The 20,566-nt window shown below is 45.3% G+C and overlaps 1 protein-coding gene and 1 pseudogene across 1 annotated transcript; both read left to right on the forward strand.

Annotated features, from left to right (window-relative positions):
* The first annotated feature begins 291 nt into the window (after nucleotides 1-291).
* LOC120963169 (uncharacterized) lies at nucleotides 292-11,158 on the forward strand. The gene is made up of 7 exons (XM_040387720.3): nucleotides 292-564; nucleotides 1,011-1,089; nucleotides 1,191-1,280; nucleotides 3,162-3,856; nucleotides 5,977-6,061; nucleotides 6,174-6,236; nucleotides 10,569-11,158. Exons 1-7 carry the CDS (start codon nucleotides 374-376, stop codon nucleotides 10,902-10,904), a joined length of 1,539 nt encoding a protein of 512 aa, XP_040243654.1. The 5' UTR covers nucleotides 292-373; the 3' UTR covers nucleotides 10,905-11,158.
* A 6,668-nt stretch (nucleotides 11,159-17,826) lies between these two features.
* LOC109742960 (protein ETHYLENE-INSENSITIVE 2-like) lies at nucleotides 17,827-19,331 on the forward strand (annotated as a pseudogene).
* Nucleotides 19,332-20,566: the final 1,235 nt, after the last annotated feature.

Here is a 20,566-nt window from a genome sequence, read left to right on the forward strand (position 1 = left end):
ATATACACCACCTGTTGGAGCTTCGTTTTTAGGTGTTGGTGATGTAAAAAGTGATTATTTATACATTTAAATCATCTATTGGCGATGCTCGATGCAATAAAACTCTCTTATTCTTAAAAGCTGGCGTTGTTGGACGCGTCTTGCTACGAGTCTTCAATGGTTGCAAAAAATATATAATACGCTTATATTTTGTGATACAGAGGGAGTTGTACTGTAGCAGAATTAATACCCACCTACCCAACTCTGTCCCAAAGCTTAGTGACGAAGGAAGGAGTCAAAAGACGCTTGTCGTTCTCACCCCCACCCAACTCTCCCTCCTCCCGAAATCGGAACCCCAGGGAATCCTCGGTCGCTCCTACTCCGGTTCCATAGAATGTCGTCCCCGCCGCGGTCGGTCCGTATGGAGGAGGCCGCCGACTTCGACGCGCCGCGTCCTCACTCCGCGGACACTACAGGCGCAGCGGGAGACGTCGGTGGTGCCGATTCGTCCGGCGGTGAGGTCCAGCCGACGATCTGCCCCGGCTGCATGGTGCCTTGGAGCACCGATGGCCCGCATCGGATCTGGTGAGCGAGGGCCTCCACCCCCACGGCCCCAGTGCATTCTTGTTGCTAATTTTTGTCTTCTCTGTCTCGCGGCCTCGCGGGCAGCCATGTGGGTCTCCTTTGGGATTGGGATTGGGGTCGATTGCCTATTAGCATTAGCACAGTGTATATCGTCTCTGTAATGGATTGGGGGCTAGTAGCGCAGTATCGTCTCTGTGTTGGGTTTGGGGGCCATACATACACCGCTACTAATTGGATACTGAAGAAGCTTGCATCTGTTATTATTCTTGTGGGGAACATTACTCTGATTCTGCTGTTTTTGCTCTTTTATTTTAGGCATATTAGTTCCCATTTTTCCATGTCAGATGCATACACCATGTGCGTTCATGGCTTCAAGTAGGAACTACGGGACTTGTGAGAATTAGGGATCACTGATCATGTCCTTTGTATCTACTACATGCATGCAGTTGCATTCCCTGTGGCCATGTGTATGGCAGATCATGTCTGGAGAAGTTGTTGCGTCGTTCTGGCGAGGAGAGTGCCAAGGTACCATGAGTGATTCTGCACATACTCAGTGAACAGATTCAATCGAGGATACCTACATCGAATTGGTCAACTTATGCATCAATGTTGTTCTTTCTAACCAGTGCCCTCAGTGTGGCAAAGGATTTGTGGAGAAGCTTATCATCAACCTCTACGCACCAGAAAACATGTTGGAGGGTTGCTGGAGTCCGGAGGTTCTGTTTCTTTCATCCATTGTACATCTCCATAGAGATGTTCCGAGTTTATATTTATATTTTATAGTGACACACATTAGATGTAGGACATTGATTTATCTCTCTCTATGTATATATGAAGTTGAAATCTAACGTTTTTATCGTGTATGAAGCTTCTTTTTATGATGATCCATTGTGCATATCTATAGATGTTGCTGAGGGTAACACAGATCAATTTTCAAATTTGATAGTTTATTTAATATATGACTTAATTTGTAGTTTAATCCGTTTCAAAAATAAATAAATTGAAACAATGCGTATGAACTTTAAAAGTATGCGCTATTTGATATTTGTTGTTAATTATCGAGGATTAAATATCTAGAATGTAATAAAATTTGTATCTGTTTGGACAAAGTTCAGAAGTTGGGCATTAAATTGTGTGATTTTAACCTCAATCCCGACCAATTTTTAATGGTATCAGTCACCTACTCGATATGGAAGGACATTCTGATTAACACTATGCTATTTCATGTACAACTTATTAATGGATAGATAATTTCTTCAATACATTTTGAGGACTGGGCCTGTCAATCAATTGCTCATATTTAACTATTGTATTACCTTTAGTGTGGTAAGGTGGAGCACTATAAAATATCTTAACTCTTTCATATTTTGCATCACTGTTTTGTGGGTCTTTAACAGTAGAAACGATAGTTTTCCTAACATCACTCTGCTTAGTCTATTTTCTCTTTGAAACCGGCAAGGAAACAAACAAGAGTAGATCAGCATTAGGCACCAAATTTTTACATTAATAACCTTTGCGGAGAAAAACATGGATGCATGGTAGCAGTCTTGAATCTTCATAATCAAGGAAATTAAAAATAGTTTCCACTCATCTTGTACGTCTTACAGCAGGAATATATAGGTAATGTGTATGTAACTTTTCTTTTTTGTGAGGGAACCTGTATGTAACTTGATTTGAAGGAGAAACCTAATCTGCGATGGGGAATAATAGGGCCAACAATGCTTTTCTCACAGTCCTTGGTCTCTCACTTTGAGTTCTGATTACATATGAAAAACTTTTGACCTAAACATCATTTAGTTTCTCTTTGGTATTTGAAATAAAAAATTAAGCAATACATCTATATATACAGTCCCCTCTAAGCAAGGGTGGATTTCGCTTGTGGCAAGTGGGCATAGTTACACAAATAAATTTATTACAGAAAATGCAAGTATTAACTGCTAAGCCTAGTGGGAAAGTAGCATATCTTTCTTTGCCCATATGGAAGAGTTGTGAATTCTCCGAATACATTATCATTATAAGGCAATGCATTATATACATGTATATCAGATAGTTACAACTTACAATAGAGCGCGTTAGGCGCGAAGGGCCAGCGCAACGTGCATTTGGTAAGCGCATTGGCTGTGGTGGCCGTGGCAACTGGTGCTGGTGCTGACTGAGCCGCCGTAGGACTCGGGCGTGCTTCGGTTGATACTGTTTTCCAACACTTATAGTTGCAGCACTTTTGTCCTTTTTCGGGCCTAAAATGACATGTTGATCTTTTCACCATTCTGTGTTTTTTTGTTTGGAAAAGGAGGTTGGATTCATCTTTTTTCATGTTGGATGTCTTCTAAACCCACCCTTATACCTGATATTACATTTGAAGATTTCTCCCTAACTAATTAGTACTTAGTAGTACTGAAAAAGTAAATTACTTCATTTTTTGATTTGGTAACCAGACACTGAAGAACAATGCTCTAAACATATAATCAACTGTAACATTTTCCACATGAATCAAGATTTTTTATGACAACTACCATCATTGTTAGGATGTTCCTTTAGTTTTAATATTGATTATATCTCACAAATTCATCTTTTGCTCAATTGACCTGCCACTGCAGGAAATTCAAGAGTTCTACGAGCCTATATTTGCTGCAGTAATTAGGGAACATCCAGACTATATTGTTGCTGAGGAACCATCCAGTGATTCTACATATGATGAGATGCGACAACTATTTACAGAACGTGTGGCTCAGATAGAGGGAACAGTGAATGCAAAAATGACAATGGCTAAGGCTAACTTGATGTTAATGAAGGAGCGATTGAAGAAGATGGCTGAACAAGAAAAGATGGTACAGAAGGGTGTGATAGAGTTCCTGGAGCAGAATTGCCCTCACCTGATGATTCGTGTGTCGTGCTTGTTCCCGTCTTCGCCGACACGTGGTATGGACGACATGGAGCTCGCAGATGTCGAAATAGTGGCCAGAGAGGGAACATATAACCATGCTGTAGAGGTCAATGAACAGGGTGGCAGAGGCAACGAGGGGAACTATACCGCATTGGTTTCTGGTGAGGTGACCGATGGCTCATATAGACGAGTGGTTGAGGACGTGGACAACAGGCACTTTGCTGACAGTGGCAACTCTGAGAACTATAATGTCAATGACTCCAACAAAGAAGCAAATGGGATGTTGCCGAGTACGAATATGAAGGGTGCAGCTGAAGGTCGTGAATGCGTCGAGAGCAAGCAAGAAGCAGGGCCAACCTGCTCTATCTGTATGGAACCTTGGACATCCACTGGAGAGCATCACATCTGGTGAGGAAGATAGTTTCAACTATCGGTTTATTTATTTTTGGTACATACTACTGAACGGGACCTTTGTCTACCAAGAGACCATGATCTTGTGTTCATATTGAAATAACTTCAGTGATGTTTTGCTTTGATGCTCTCCCCTTCCCCCCTCGCGTCGCTCCCGCGATCGACCGAGGGGGAAAACTCTAGCAGCCGGAGCTATTCTCCCACCACCCCATCCCCTCTGCCCAGATCCGCCTCGTCGAGATCCAGGGGAGCCTCGTGGTGGCCACCGGTGCTGGCGGCGTGGCTGTTGTGGCTCTGGCGGCGGTGGCCTGCCTCCGTTGGTGTGGCGATGGGGGTTGCCTGCTGGTGGCGGGCGCGGTGGTGTTGTGGTGGCTTTCGGATCGTTGTTGGTGGCGTAGGGGCGTCGTGGTCGCCCCTCTTCTCCTGGTGAACGGCTAGCGATGCATGTCGCCGGCCTGGTGCCGGACGGCCGGCACCAGCAACTCGCGTGGTGATGGCTGTTCCAGATTTGGGGCTCGCGCTCAGGTGGACTAGTTTGGACCGGAGGCGGGTCGGAGGTCTCGCTCCCGGTAGGCTGGGTTAGGCATGGTCTGGGTGGTACGTACTCACGAGTGACGAGGTCCTTCTCGTAGGTGCGGTGGTCGTCGGTGGCTGTCGGAATACTACTACATGGTCAGCCAGCTTGGCTTCCGCGGCAATGGGCTGTGAGCTTCCTTGGCAACGACCATTGGTAGTCACGGGGCCGTGTCCCCCCTAACCACCGGTCCACGGGGACTGACGGGGGATGCAAGCGTGGACACCTCCTACGGTGGAGGTGTCCTCCCAGGCTTCGGGACTGATGTCGGGCTAGGAGTGAAAGAAGTCTCCTTTCACTCTTTCTACCATGGTTGGGATGCTTTGTTGGCGGTCATTGGCGGTTTCTCGGATATGGATGCCAGGGAGGCGGCTCCGGATGGAGGTCCACATGGATGGATCTCCGGTGCGCTCCATGTTGGTGGTGGTGGTTATCCCTCTTGGTCGTGACGATGAAAGGTGCAGTGGTGGGCGGCTCAGGCGTTCATTTGCAGGGACGACGCCACAATCTGGACCTAGGGAGCTGGTCTCATCGAGTTTGCCATGAAGACCTTGTGGTGGCACGGTGACGCTCGAGGGCGTCGTTCCGTTTCTGAAGACGTTGTCGAGGTGCTTCTATCCGAGTTAGGGTTCCGGGTGAAAACCCTTGTCTGTTCTGGACTCGGGAGTGGTGACGCTTTGCGCCGCTATTCCTCCTGAGCGCTTTGCCATGGAGCTTAGGTGTGTTAGGGCGTAGTGTGACATTGTATTCAGTTCTTCCTATTTTCTTTTCCGGTGGCGTTTTGTGATCCGGTTATCCTAAGATCGGTGTTGTGGGGGCTGCCTCACCATTTTGTATAATTCAGCTCTATACTCTGTTCGGATGTTGCTTTATATATAAAGTGGGGCGAAAGCATATTTCAAGTGTCCAACTTTGGTTATATCTTCCCCATGTTGGGATTGAAATGTGAACATCACAGTATACGTAGTAGCCATCGCTTGTGGGTCATCACAGTAACTACTACTACTAGTGGATGTACTTTGATTTTTTTTATAATGCACCAGCTTTCACATTCCATTATTTTTGCGATATGTTTTTCTCATTGAAAAGAGCACCATTTTGTGTTTTGAGCAATAGTTTAGATTTAATCTTATGATAGGTTATCTGTAGCCAATGGATCAGTGAGACTGTTTCTTTCTCACCATCAACTAGGCAACTACTATAGGGCATAGTTTCAATTTTGGCTTAATCTCTTTCCTCTAGTTGAATTATTGCAGATCATGAATTCATTATCCACGTGACATTATTGAGTTAGGTGATCTCAGTGTATGTAGTTTAGGAAGGTTGGGTTGAGGTTCTGAGGAGGTGGCAGCAGGCGATCACTTAGTGTAGGATAGCAAACTGCCGCTGGTAGAGCTTTGTTGGACCTTTCATGGTGCTTGTTGTATTTTGTGTCTTGGTGATAAGATCAGCCATCATTTCTTCTATTTTTCTTGGTGCTAGATTTTACACATGTACTCATAAATGCGGCTGCTCTAATTCTTCTCCTATTTCCCATATGCAGTTGCATTCCTTGTGGACATGTCTACGGCTGGTCATGCCTCATAAGGTGGGTCAAGTACCAGCTTTCTGATAATGGGAGTGTAAAGGTAACATGCATTACTGGATACATACGTCATATTAACAGATGTTCGTGAATCATGATGATATGTGCACATGAAATTGCTAATCTTATGCACAAATATTTATCTTTCTAATCAGTGCCCTCAATGCGGGGAAGGATTTGAAGGCAAGCCTATCGACCTCCATGCGCCATTTTGTCAGGTTCTGATTCTTTTTTCTGTTGTACTCTCATAGGGTGTTGCACTGTCGATCATTGCTTTATTTGGCATCTCTTATAGTAGGAACAATAATTGCCTCTATCACCAGTCCGGATCAGCTCCTATTGCCTCTAATCCATTAACTGCTGGCCCACACACTTGTGCTATGTCGGTTGTTGCATTTGACTTTGCCATGGCGACAGCACTTGTATCAATCCATCTCTTAAAGAAAATATGACCTGATAGTTATGACATGTGCCCAGGCTCATCTGCACCCGGCCAAAATAAAATTGACAAAAAATACTAGAAAAATTCAAAAAATTCTAATTTTTTTCCCATTATAGACAATTTATTGCATGAGGATCCCTCCAAATTTTAGCTCATTTGGACATCTGAGCAGCTCTCAGCAAAAAAGACAAATCGGGTCAAAACAGTACATGAACAGTAAACTGTTTTACGGACCCCGAATTTGTCTTTTTTGCCGAAATTTTCTCAGTTGTCCAAATGATTTGAAAATTGGGGCGGACCTCGCATCAAATTTTCTACCATGGGAAAAGATGGATTTTTTTGAATTTTTCTAGTATTTGTTTTGATTTTTTTATTCAACACAGGTGCAGATGAGCCCGGGCTCAGAAAATGATTTTCGATGTACTTGGCACTATAAATTTGCTGAAATTGTATGCCTGATCCACAATAGCTTTTAGTTGATGAAGTGTTCAGATTTTTTTTTCAACACTGGATGTCTTAACAACAAAGTTTTATCAACACTGGATGTCTTAACAACAAAAGTTATATTTTGTAAATATAATTTTTACACTAGACATTAATAGTGACGAGAAAATTCTGTCAATGATAATAGTCTCCTATGCAACTTTCACCATGCCTTTGCATTTCAGCTATATATGAAAATGCCTTTGCTTTTTGGCACTGTTGTTGCTTTTAGGCCATTGCTTTAGAGTACACACATAGTCATGAGGAAGATGACCTAGCTATCGTCATGTTCCCTGCATACTAGTATCCAAATTGGGGCATTCTTCCCCGCCGTCGGCGTAGCGGATCTCCACCTTCGTCTAGTTGCCCGCTCAATTTTTCTTTCACAAAGCTTTGGAACAACACCATTAATGTAGACCCTTTTTTGTAAAATTTGGCTTTTTGTGGTGGACCCCATCACCTAACTTCCCCCCCCCCCCCTAGCCCTCACCCTATGGCTCTCTCTCTCTCTCTCTCTCTCTCTCTGGTAGAGTTATTTTTGTCAATACATGTCGCACTAACGGAGAAATAGAAGATACGAAAAATGCTCCACTCTCCCGAGCGTCGCCCGCATCTAGTGACATGGGGGAACTGTAGCCGCTGCCACCTCCGGAGTTGCCGACGAAGCCATGCAGCGGTGGGGAAGGTGTTGTCGGGGGTCGCTTGTTCTCTGTCGTGGTCTCCGGGGAGAGGCGCATGGTGGCGTTATTCCATGTGGCGGCATGCGTCGTGGTGCGGCGCTCGGGCGGTGGCATCGACCTTGCCTGGATGGTGCGTGGTGGGCGGCCATGGCGGATCGACCTGGTTCTGCCAGATCTGGACGCTGGCGCTGGGAGCTACCTGGGGCTCCTGTATGGTGGAGCCTGGGCGGGACGACGCATGGTGTGTGTGGTACTTGGGTGCAGCACGGGTGGAGCGAGGGTGGCCGGGAATCCGACCCTTATCCAGTAGGGTCCTTGGAGGTGGATGGCGGCTTCTCGATGCGCGTGCGGGCAGGTGTGCGGAGTCGGGATTGGGTGCAATGGGTGAGACTGGCTGCAGGCGGATGTTGTGGTGGTGGTGTGATGTTGTGCTCTGGCGTGTTCTGGAGGCTGCCCTGGCGTTATGGTGTGCGGGCACCCTTGGGGGACGCGGGGTGTACTGGTGGCACTATGTTGTCGTACGGATTGACGCCCATAGCCAAGGGCATGGCGTCATGTGAGCTCGGCCGAGCCATGGCCAGTTTGCTATGGCCGAGGGTTGCTCGACGGCAGCCGTCGGCAGTAACTGAGTAGTGCCTCCCCCGATCCAGCAGGGCTAGGTGGAACCGCAAACGCGCTTCCTTTAGTGGAGGCTTGTACGTGGACTTGATGGCTGACGACGGGGAAGGAGTGGAAGGAGGTGACTTTTTCTCTTCCTACCGTGGTTAGTGTGCTGGGATGTGGATGGTTGGAGCCTTGAGTCTTGATTGCCGGGGCGGCTGCCCTAGGTGGTGGTCTGCATGTTTCCCTCTTCGGTGGGCATCCTGTCGGTGGCGATGGCGGTGGCTAGGCCACATGGTCGTACGGGGGCGAGAGTTGTAGTGGCGGGGGGCTCGGGATCGAACTCTGTTGTTGATAGTGGTGGCGCCCGGAAAAGGATCTAGAGGTCTGTGCTCGTCGTTGATGTCCTAGGTGCCTTGTGGTGGCGACGGTTTGCGCCATTTGCGCTCCTGCGGGCGTTATCGTGGATCTTAGGTTGTCTAGGACATATCATGGCATTCTATCCGGGCCTTCTATTAGTTCTCGGCAAAGTAGTCATGTGTTAGGTTGTCTAGGACGTATCATTCTGCCGTGTACTTTCTTTTGTGCTTTATATAACGGTCGCCGCTAGGCGCTAGTGGACCGGCCGAAATTTTGGCCGGTCGCCGCACGGCCGTTTGATTTCAGCCCCCAACTCCCTCACCGTTGGATTTCCCCTTATCATCTCCTTCATCGTGGCTGGATCGATAGTGATCATCGCCTTTGTCCTCGGCAACGCCAGCTTCTTCGCGCTGCTGGCCTGACGCTGTTAGTTGCAGCTTATGGTCGCCACTGTTGCCGTTTGAATCTTGCCGCCGGAGGCCATCACGGCACACATTGTCTCGCTGATGTAGAGCCTGCCCCCTGTAATGGCAGCAATTGCGTGTGCTACCTCATCCCCCTACCATCACCGTTGAAGCACCGTCTGTCGCCGGTTCAAAATCGAGACACCGGGCATCGCCGGTTTAAGCTCACCATGTGTGCCACCCTCAGCATCCCATCACCCCCATTTGTTGGTTTGAGCAAAAAAGAAATGTTGGTTCCAGCGAAAAACACAGCCGGTCACAGCAAAAACCACCGTCGGTCCCAACAAAAACCATCATCCAAGCATCTCATCATCCCCATTTGCTGGTTCCAGCAAAATGAATCATCAATTCCCGCAAAAACGAATCACCGATTTCAGCAAAAATCACGGCACTCATGGCAAAAACCACCGTCGGTCCGAGCAAAACCTATCATAGTTCCAGCAAAAAATTACTGCCATCGTAGCAAAAACAGCACTGGTTCTAGGATCACGCTACCCCAGTTCCAGGAGCATTGCATCCCTGCAGGTCGCCGTTGTCGCAGCTGTTCGATGGCCGGGTGTAGATTTTTCAACGGCTAGTTGAAGCACTAAAAAAAAGTGACGGCCGCTGTTATAACACGCATGACCGGTGATCTGCCGGACGCTGCTTCGGTTCGAGCATTGACGCTAATGGCGCATCACAGGATGCAGCGCCCGGTTGTAGCTTCTTTTTGCGCTGGTTGTAGCTCCCTGTGTTGACCTCTTAAAGCCTCCACCACGGCGCTCGCGGCGACAAACACGACAACGGTCGGCTTCATGGGGGCACGTCCATGCAGCAGCTCTAGGGGAAGGGGCGACCAGGGGAAGGAGCGGTAGTAGCAATGCTAGAGCGGCGATGGAAGAAAGGATCAGGAAGGGGGACAGTTTCAGTGTCGAAATGTGTGGCAAGGTAGAAAAGACACGGGGTGGGCGGTTGCGCGGGCCTACGGGGATGATGTGGCTCGACTCAAGTATGCCAGTGCTGCGCGCATGATGAACGAGTCGACCGGCTGAAGGTTCGGCCGACTGACCGGTTAGAATCGTTTACCTATCTATAAAGCGGGCAGAAGCCTGTTTCGTGAAATGGAAGATAATGGCCAAGATGAGATTGAGATGTCAGTGGCAAAGATGCATGTAGTTTCGTCGTAGTAATGGCATTTTGATGATTAGACAAAAGCAGTGGCATAAGCAGAATTGCAGGAGCGACTAGCGGCATTGACATAAAATGTTCATTTGTTTTTCTAGATATTAAGCCCATTATGTGTTAATAAGTAGTGATGCAAACTATCATGGTTGGGACTTCTTCTGTTATCTTTGCATCCCCATTCTTAAACCACTCAACCAACCAATGTCCTGTAAACCGCCTTATGTTCAGTTGGTTGCTGAAGGGACATTAAGAATTCAATTGCTATACTCAGTTGTAACATGTTGAATATATTCCTTTTGCTGGATATTGATTATATCTCACAGGGTCTTCTTTTGCCCAATTAACTTGCCTGTGCAGGAAGTACATGGGTATTATGAATCTAAGTTTGCTGAGATCGGGGTATCGATAGAGTACTGTATGCGGTATGCAGAATTAACTTCTCACTTCGAAGAGCTAAGCAAGCTTCATCATGCAAAACTGCGTGCACTACTTGACAGTCATTTTGCTGAGATGGAAAGAGTGGCGACTGTACACGTGGCACTGGCTAACGCTAGATTGATGTCCATGAAGGAGGAGATGAAGAAAATGGCTGAAGTAGACGAGGCCACAACGGAGGATCTTGTCGAATTCATGGAACTGAATTGCCATCAACTCTTCCATACCCTACCCAGCCTACCCTCATGCCCCTTCTGATCAAAGCTGGTGAATGGTTTATTTTGTGCAACTCGGCGAACTGCTTACCATACTCTACAACATATTATGTATTTCTACTTCATGATATTTACTGTGATGTCGGAGGACTCTCCGGTTTGACTTCATGTTTTGTCAAGTACATGGTAGCTGGCTAGTTAGCTGGAGCTAGTGTCACCAAGTTATCCTGTGTCGAGACGTTGTATAAGCAGTAATGGTGTTTCAAACTATCAGAAATATGCACTACTTCTTAGTCCCTCCATTCCTACATATGAGTCCGTAGGTTAGCAAGTAGGCTGCGAAGGTCCTTCTGGGTTACATCACATGTGTCCCATACACCTTAACCCTACTGAAAACATAAATTGTCGTGCACTCCCATACGAAATGGTTGTCTCCCAGTTAGCTAGCGGCAAAAACTGTACTACTCGATCCAGCCGACCCCCATGCCCGTTCTGATCAAAGCTGGTGAATGGTTACCATACTCTACCGCACATTATTTATTTCTACTTCATCATATTTACTGTGATGTCCGAGGACACTCTGGTTTGACCTCATCTTTTATCAAGTACATGGTAGCTAGCTAGTTAGCTGGAGTTGGTGCCACCAAGTCATCCTGGGTCGAGATGTGGTATAAACATTAATGGTGTTTCAAACTATCAGAAATATGTGGTACTTCCTACTTATTTTTTTAGGTACACTCATGTTGGACAGGAATTTGGTGAACATGGTTCCACACGCACCCTTATGAATAGTAAATTAGAAAGAAATACATGAAATAAAATAATTGGATTTTTTTTGTAACATACACCACCGGTACTCGCGTATGAAGTTTCACCTAAAAGAGACTTCTGTGCTACCCAGGGCAAAAATGACAAAATCAAAGCTATATTAAAAATAGAATTTGATGAATAGTATGGTCCCAATTGTATTTGTCTGGTTCTGATTGTATTTTTACCGGTTTCATTTCTTCGCAAAATTCACAAGTGAGTAGATTGGTCAACCAAGTTTCATACCCCAATAATTCTGATTTTTTGGAATTTTTCTAGTTTTTTTCAAATTTAATACTCATGTGGGTGCGGATGGAACCGTGTTCATTTCTGTATTTTCGCACTCTTGTTCTTTTCTTCATTTCCTATTTTTCAGGTACTTGAAGATTTTATGTATCACGCTCATCTAAGGTATCTCCAACGCAGACCCCTAAAACAGAGATGGTATATGTCTGCCGAAGCGTCCGGATGCGTCCACGGACAGTGATACGGGAGCCGCCCGGTCAACCGTGTCAACATAAATTTCAAATGGTATTGAACAGACCAAATAATTTTGATAATTTTCATTTAAACCAGACCAAATTAATTACATTTAAACCGGACCAAATTTATTTCATTTAAACCAGACCAAATTCATACCACGGGTGTCATTTCTTCGGAAAATTCGCATGTGAGTAGAATGGTCAACCAAGTTTGATATCCCACTCATGTAATACCACTCTAGTATCCTTCGAATTTAGTATTAATGTGGGTGCGCGTGAAACCATGTTCACTTGTGTATTTTTCAGGTTCTTGTTCTATTTTTTTATTTCCTAATGTTCAGGTGCTTGAAAATTTTATGTATCACACTCATGTAATACCACTCAGCCACGTGACGTAGCTAGCAAGTGTGAGTTAAATAACATTTAACTGCAGTCTGTGGTGAGTTCGGTTCAAAGATGATTAGATGTTGATCCAAAGTTTTAGAGATGTGATTTTGATTTAATGAACTTTTGAGTCAACGTGCTAATGGAGAGTCGCTTATTAGCTGGCTACATAAGCAAATAGAGTAGAGATGTCTTCCTGTTACAAAAATGTTGGATACCCTGACCGCTATTACGTGGCCAGTTCGCTAGCGGCAAAAGCTGTACTACTCGATCCAGTCGTAGAAACGGCCCAACAGATGCATTCAGGCGCAAGGAACAAGAAATACCCTGACCGCTTAATCTGTGTCCAGCCTCTGCCCTTATCCTCTTCCTTCACTTTTCTCCTCTTTGCCCTCTCAGAGATCACGGTGGTACGCCATTACCTATACTTCTTTCCGGACTCCCTCCACGCCATCTCTGCAGAAGACGTGTCCTCCCACGGAAGCACACCAGCTCAAAGTAATGACCTCTTCTCCTCTGGTTCGCATTGGATGCATAAATATAGATAGTTTATTTGCATTGTTCTATATACTTTGTAGTCTCAACGATGAGGCATACATGTCAATTATGGGTGTTGGCTCCAACAATTCGCATTGGTCTCAAACCAATGACATGCATTTCGATGACCATGAGTTCGAGGTGGACGAGGATGGTGAGGGCATTGCCGACGCACCGAAAGGAAGAGCAGGCAATTACACCAACGTTGAAGACATCTTACTATGCAATACTTGGTTGCAAGTGTCGAGGGATCCATCCGTTGAAGGAGATCAAAGTAGAGATGCTTATTGGCTTCAGATGAAGGAACACTTTGATGTCCGCAACGAGAGTGGAATTGACCGCTCCGATCGATCTCTTCGCTCCCGGTGGTCGACAATCAACAAGGATTGTCAAAAATGGGCGGCCGCACAAAAGGCGGTTGACAAGTTGAACCCAAGTGGCACTAATGAGGACGATAGAGTAAGTGCAATTTCATCCTTGTTCGTCATGCTTGTTGTTGGTGTTTGAGTGCTAACTTGTTTTGTTTTCATGTAGTACAATATTGCACAAAACTTGTTCAAAGGAGAGGAGAAGAGGACGAAGAAGGGGAAGATCAAGAAAGGAAGGCCATTTACCTTGCCTCATTGCTAGGACGTATTGAAGGATGATGAGAAATGGAAGAAGCGTGATGATATAGATGATTTCGATTTGAGTAACAAACACAAGCGAACAATTGAGTTGGATGACGATGATGAGGAGGACGCATCAAGTGATGACGGCAAGAGAAGCCCCACACCCAACTCGGTTTCATACTCGAAGCCAAAACGACCGGATGGAACCAAGAAAGATGCAAAAGAAAAGAAGAAGAGGAAAGGAGATGATGAGCTCAAAAATGCTATGGAAGTTATTGTGAAGGCAAGAAAAGAAGCCAACGAGGTGAGGAAAATGGCAAGGAACCAAGATGTCGCGGCCGAGGAGAGGAGGTTGGTGGCCGAGGAGAGGAGGGTGGCGGCCGAGGAGAGGAAGGTGGCTTTGGAGTAGAGGAAGGTCAGCATGGAGGAGCGATCTAGATTGTTGGATTGGGAGAAGCACTTGTTTTTCTTGGACACATCTATCCTCAATGAGGTGCAAAAGGAGTATATCAATCTTGCCCGTGAAGAAGCCTTGATCCAAAAAAGAGCCATGATTCGCTCCATGGGTGGTGGTGGCCTTGGCGGCATGGGAGGCATAGGTGGCTTCGGAACTACCATGGGCAGCATGGGTGCCATGGGTGGCTTTGGAGATACCATGGAGACCATGGGAGGCATGGGTGGCTTTAGAGCACCTCCGGGCGCCATGGCCGGCATGGGAGGCATGAGTTTTCCGTCTCTCATAGGAGGCATGGGTGCACCTCCGACCGCCATGGGCGGAATGTCTTCCGGTGTGCCTCACACACCTTTCCATGAAGATGCCGTTGAAGTTCTTGCCAACATCGTTCGAGCTTCACATGATGCGGCGCGCGACAATGAGGAGGAGGAAGAATCGTCTTCGGAGGAGTCGGATGAATCGGAGGAAAATGAGGACGAAGACGAGGACGAGGCTTGATTGTTGATGTGCCTTTCGTTTGTGTCATGAACTTGGTTTGCATTTTGAACTTGGTTGGATGATCTTGTGGGCATGAATTTGAACTTGTGGGCATGAACTTTTATTCATCAACTTGTTTGTGTGAAATTAGTTATGCCATGTTCATTGCATTTTGAATGTTTGAAATTCATTTTGTGTCCAAAATACAACATATAGCATGCACCGGCGAGTCGCGCGCGCTGTATTTTTGCGCGCTGCTGGAGCTACGCGCGCGCGCTGCATTTTAGCGCAGCTGCTGGAGCCAGCACTGCCCGCCGCGCCAACACTAGTAGAAAAACGACTTTTAGTACCGGTTCGTAAGGACCTTTAGTACCGGTTCTGGAACCGGTACTAAAGAGTGGAGACTAAAGGTCCCCCCTTAGTCCCGGTTCAACACGAACCGGGACCAAAGGCCCACCATGTGGCACGAGGCGCGCCGTGGTCTGGGGGACCTTTAGTCCCGGTTGGTAAGGATTTTTTTTATTTTTATTTTTGAAATAAAGCAAAAACAGCCAGCCTACTGGGCCGGCACGGCCTGCATATGACTAGAAACCCAATCTCTAGTTGGGCCAGGATGCAGGCCCGTACAGCCCAGTAGGCCCCACAGGGAGAAGACTTGCAATAGGCCCACAAAGGCCTGCTTAGAGAGGAGCTCGACACGGTAGCCGCGGCGGGGCTAATAAACCGGTGTGAGCTCCTCTCAACTAGCGAGGTGGGACTAAACATTGTGCACTGCGGGTGACAGCGCACCACCTTTAGTATGGGTTGGTGGCTCCAACAGGTACTAAAGACACTCCCCCTATCACCGGTTGGAGCCACCAACCCGTACTAAAGGCCACCACCTCTTTAGTACCAGTTCGTGGCACGAACCGGTACTAAACGTTCGCCACTAACCGGTACTAATGAGCGCCGCCCGCCTGGCCGTTGGAAAGGGCACTAATGGTCACATTAGTGCCGGTTCAATTACAAACCGGGACTAATGAGTTTCACATTAGACCTTTTTTCTACTAGTGCAAACCAGGCGATGGACGCGATGTCAAGTAGTTTTTAACACGCCGCATGTTGGGCGGCTGTTAGAGATGCTCTTAGCAAATAGGCTGCGATGGTCCTTCTGGGTCACATGTGTGATGTGTCCCTCTCATACACCCTAGACCCTACTGAAAGCATAAGTTGTCGTGCACTTGCCTACGAAATGGTTGTTTCCCAGTTGGCTTGCAGGTTTCTAGCGGCAAAAACTGTACTGCTCGATCCAGTCATAGAAACGGCCCAACAGATTTCGTTCCCATTCATTCAGGCGCAAGGTACAAGAAATACTCTCACCGCTTAATTTGCCTCCAGCCTCCGGCCTTATCCTCTTCCTTCTTTCTTCCCTTCACAGATCACCTCATTACGCCATCACACTCAAACCGTCCATCTCTGCAGAACACGTCTCTTCCCACCGAAGCTCAAGGTTCGCTGTCTATGTCTTCAGTCCCTACCAGCTTCCCTATGGATAACTATCTGGACTGACTGTTTGCATCTAAGGTCTTTTGCGGCCGGCCGGCGCGGCGCCACGGAAGCTGTGTGCCGCATCCAGAGTCCCTGGCATGATTATGTGTTCTAACCCTGTGAAAATTTCCATGAGGAAGTTAAATTTGTGGTGCTCTGCATAAAAAAGAAACATAAAATGTGCTCACCGATTTGTTTTTTTAATAGAGTGCACCAGAAATATTATTTGTTCACAGAAAAGGAACGCAATTAGAACACGAACATATTCATTTCGTTCCAAAAAAATTAGTTTATTAATTTATTAGTAGATTTTCTAAAAATTACTATTCATCCAGGAGCATATGAGCTCGGGCTCAAAACAGAATTTATGTATCCATGAAAAAAATCGAGGTGGTCTGGATAAGAAAAGAAACATAAGATGTGCTCACCAATTTTATCTCTTAGAGGACCAGACATATTATGTATTAAAAAAAACTGAATGCAATTAGAACACACAAACATATTTGCTGGTTGATAAAAAAATCAGTTTATTTATTTATTAGTAGATTTTTCTAAAATTACTATTCATCCAGGAGCATCTGAGCTCGGGCTCAGAACAGAATTTATGTTTCCATGGAAGAAATTAAATTTGAGGTGCTCTAGACAATGAAAAAAAACATAAGATGTGCTCACCGATTATTTTTTCTTAGAGGACCACAAATATTATGTATTCACAAAAAAGGAATGCAATTAGAACAGACAAACATATTTGCTTGTTGACAAGAAAATAAGTTTATTTATATATTAGTAAAGTTTTCTAAAATTTACTGTTCATACAAAACATATGTGCTCGGGCTCAGAGCTGAGTTTTTGTTTCCATGAAGAACTAAAATTGGTGGTGCTCTGGATAAAAGAAATAAAATATGTGCTCACCAATTTGTTTTTCTCTTAGAGCACCACAAATGTTATTTATTCACGAAAACTTGAACGCAGTTAGAACACACTGGGACATATTTTTTTGTCAAAAAGAATTCATATTATATATTGATTAGCTGATTCTTACAAATTTACTATTTACCCGAAAGCATATGAGCTCGGGCACAGAACTAAACTCAGTTTCCATGAAGAAATTAAATTCAGAGTGCTCTCAGTAAAAACAAACATAATATGTGCTCACTGATTTGTTATCATGAGAGCATCACAAATATTATTTATTCGCAAAATTTGGACACTGTTAGAACACACTATTAACTAGTTGATTTTTTTATTAAAATTACTTTTCATCTGGGAGAGCATACGAGCTCGTGCTCAGAACTGAATTTCAGTATTTTAAAAACTGTTACATTTTTTATTTTTGCGCGGAAAGACTGTGTTGGTTCTTTTTGCAAGATGCTCCCTTGGATTTTGTGTATTTTTTCAGTTACATCCACCATCTGGTCTTAATTGTAATGTTTCTACATGAATTTCAAGACCCCCCCACCCCCCCCCCCCCCCCCCACACACACACACACAGCTAGTTCATAAGTGTTCGCCTCGGTCTCCAGGCAGAGATGCCTTTGTTTAATTCAGAACTAAGTATGTGAAAAAACTTCAAACATAACTATTTTTTGCAAGCGCTATATTATTGTACCATATTTATTTTTTGCCATGTTATGTGCATTGACTTGTTAATTAACTAATTCTGAACATTTAATATTTTGGTTTGCATGTCTTGTAGTTAATGTGCTACCATATCTTTACTCCCCTAGGGTAAATTTATTACTACCATCCACCCACTAATTCTTAAAAGGTTGACTTGTTTGAATTCCACTAAGACCCTGTGTGCTTATGATATATTATTCTGCTCATTCTAGGACAAGAGGATGGCTGGAACGTTAAATGCATGCATATAGCTGGCTTTACAATTCTTTGTTTTGTTCTTGGTTTATTAATCGGTCAACCAGAGATTCCTGTCCATGTGAAAATGATGTTCCCTAAGTTGAGTGGTGAAAGTGCTTACTCACTGATGGCACTTATGGGTACAAACATAGTATCACACAATTATTATGTTCATTTGTCCATTGTTCAGGTATTTTCCAGCGTCTCTCGCCCATACGTAGTTAAAGATGTCCAGAATGATTGATGCTAGCAAAACTAGTGTTGTACATTTCGGCCATTAAAATTTTGATTTTCCCGAGGGACCCGGCAGCAGCACTGCCTTTGAACTTTGCACACCATGATGAGATGGTCATTCATAAAACATGCCATTTTACTATATATTCCTGCTTATTTGAGTTATCATTTAGTTATGAAATGGATGTCATATATGCAGGTTCAAAGGTCTCTTGTCCGTACCCTCGGCGCCCTGTTTCATGACCACCTTTTTTTCTATATTCTTCACTTTTACTGGGGTCTTTCTTGTAAACTATGGTTTGTTGAGCTCAGCACCAGCGAAATCTAGTCACAATGTCATCCTCACATTTCATGATGTTGTAGAGCTAATGAACAAGGCTTGTAAGTCTGGTTTCCGTTACATCAATGCAACTCCTAAAATTAGACCATAACTTGTGGGGGTCTAATGGCATGTTGATTTTTCCCCCCGAGTTTCTCCATATTATTGTTTCGTGCAAATATTTACGAGTTCCATGGCACCACTTGTGTTCTTTGAAGTTCTTCTCTTCTCAAGCCACATCATCACATTGACATCTGTTATTGCTAGCGATGTAGTTATTGAGTATTTCTTTGATACAAACCTGTCTCTATTTACGCATCATGTGCTACTTAAGCTTCCTGCCACGATTCCTGCTATCTATTGTGCAAGATTATCACACTCTGAAGGGATATATCAGCTAATCATTCTTTGTCCAGTAATCCAGGCATTTCCCCTGCCTTCATCTGTCATTCACGTTTTTCGCATTGCCTCATCAAGGTCAATAATGGGCAACTACAGGATATCTCTATATGTTGAAACATTAGCCTTTATTGCATTCTGTCTTACGTTATTTGTAAATATCATCTTCGCGGCGGAAATCCTGTTTGGTGAGAGCGCCTGGACAGACAACCTGAAATGGAACACTGAAACCCCTATGGTAATTCCACACTTTTTACTGATCCTCATGTCTTGTGCATCTTTTGCTTTTGCACTATTCCTGACTGCTACTCCACTAACACTACTAGGGAAAAGCCTAGTAATAGCATGGGCACCCGCGCTACTGCTACGGTGCTACAACTAATGTTTAGCAGTAGCGTGGGTCGGACACGCGCTACTACTATCATACATAGTAGTAGCGCTTGTCCATCCAGCGCTAGTGCTAAACCTACCTAGCAGTAGCGTCTGGTCAACCAGCGCTACTACTAAAATTTCCTGTATTTTTTTCTTCTGCGTATTGGCGTTGAATTTGTACATGTTTTATACATTAGTCTCATCATATGATTTTATGATCATGATGAGTTATTATATGAGTGGGTGAAAGAGACGTGGATTAGATTCTAAGTGGAGGCAACATGGTGCAGATTCAAAGTACTACTAATCAAACTTGATCACTTTAGTTTGGATTAGTAGTACTTTTGATTTGCACCATCACTACTAGGAAGAACCTTATACACAGAAGCTTATCAGTAGCGCAGGCTAAGGCGCTACTGCTCATTAGCAGTAGTGCGTGTATACAGAGAACAATACTGCTATGTGCATAGCAGTAGCGCGGCAAGAATAAAACATGCTACCACTATACATGGCACACCGTTGCCAATAGGCTAGGTATAGTGGTAGCGCCCCTGTGGGAACCGCGCTACTGCTAACTAGATAGTAGTAGCACCGGGCCGTGGCCCGCGCTGCTGCTAAGCCGGCCTTATCCCCCCTCCCCATTCCATCACTTTCCCTGTCTCACTGTCATCGTCGCGACCGTCCTCCTCCTACCATCGCCGTCGTCGCTGCATTGCTGCCGGCGTCGCCGCCATCCCCCGGCCTCGGTAAGCCTCCTCCTTCTCCTCTTCATCCTCCCTCGTCCCTCCTCTAGCTGCCCCTCCTCCCTCCTCCACCCACTCCTCCCTCCTCTAGCCGCCTCTCCTCCTCCCCTCATCCCTCCCCCTACTCCTTCCTCCTCTAGCCACCCCTATGTGACGGGACGCCGGCTCAAAATTTATTGACGGTTCTATACTTTCTAAGTGCGGCACTATTCCCGGATGGCGTAATGTGGGCATGCTTTCTCGACCGCGTACGTGGCGTTTGCACTATAGGGTGCGCCGCACTAGGAAATGTCAGCACACCTCTTGTTCCAACAACCGTAAGCGCTTGTTATAACCATCGTGCATGCTTCTTTTAATTAGAATGTGTGCCCGTCTAGCGCACACACGTTGATCTGTCTAACTGTTTCTGTTTGTTGTGGATAATCGCAAACAGTTCATCCGTGTGAAGTATATGCCGTCAATCGCAGACACTTTGATCTGGCTGACAGTTTCTGTTCTGTTG

The sequence above is a fragment of the Aegilops tauschii genome, chromosome 4 (assembly GCF_002575655.3).
Source record: "Aegilops tauschii subsp. strangulata cultivar AL8/78 chromosome 4, Aet v6.0, whole genome shotgun sequence".
Taxonomy (NCBI): Eukaryota; Viridiplantae; Streptophyta; class Magnoliopsida; order Poales; family Poaceae; genus Aegilops; species Aegilops tauschii.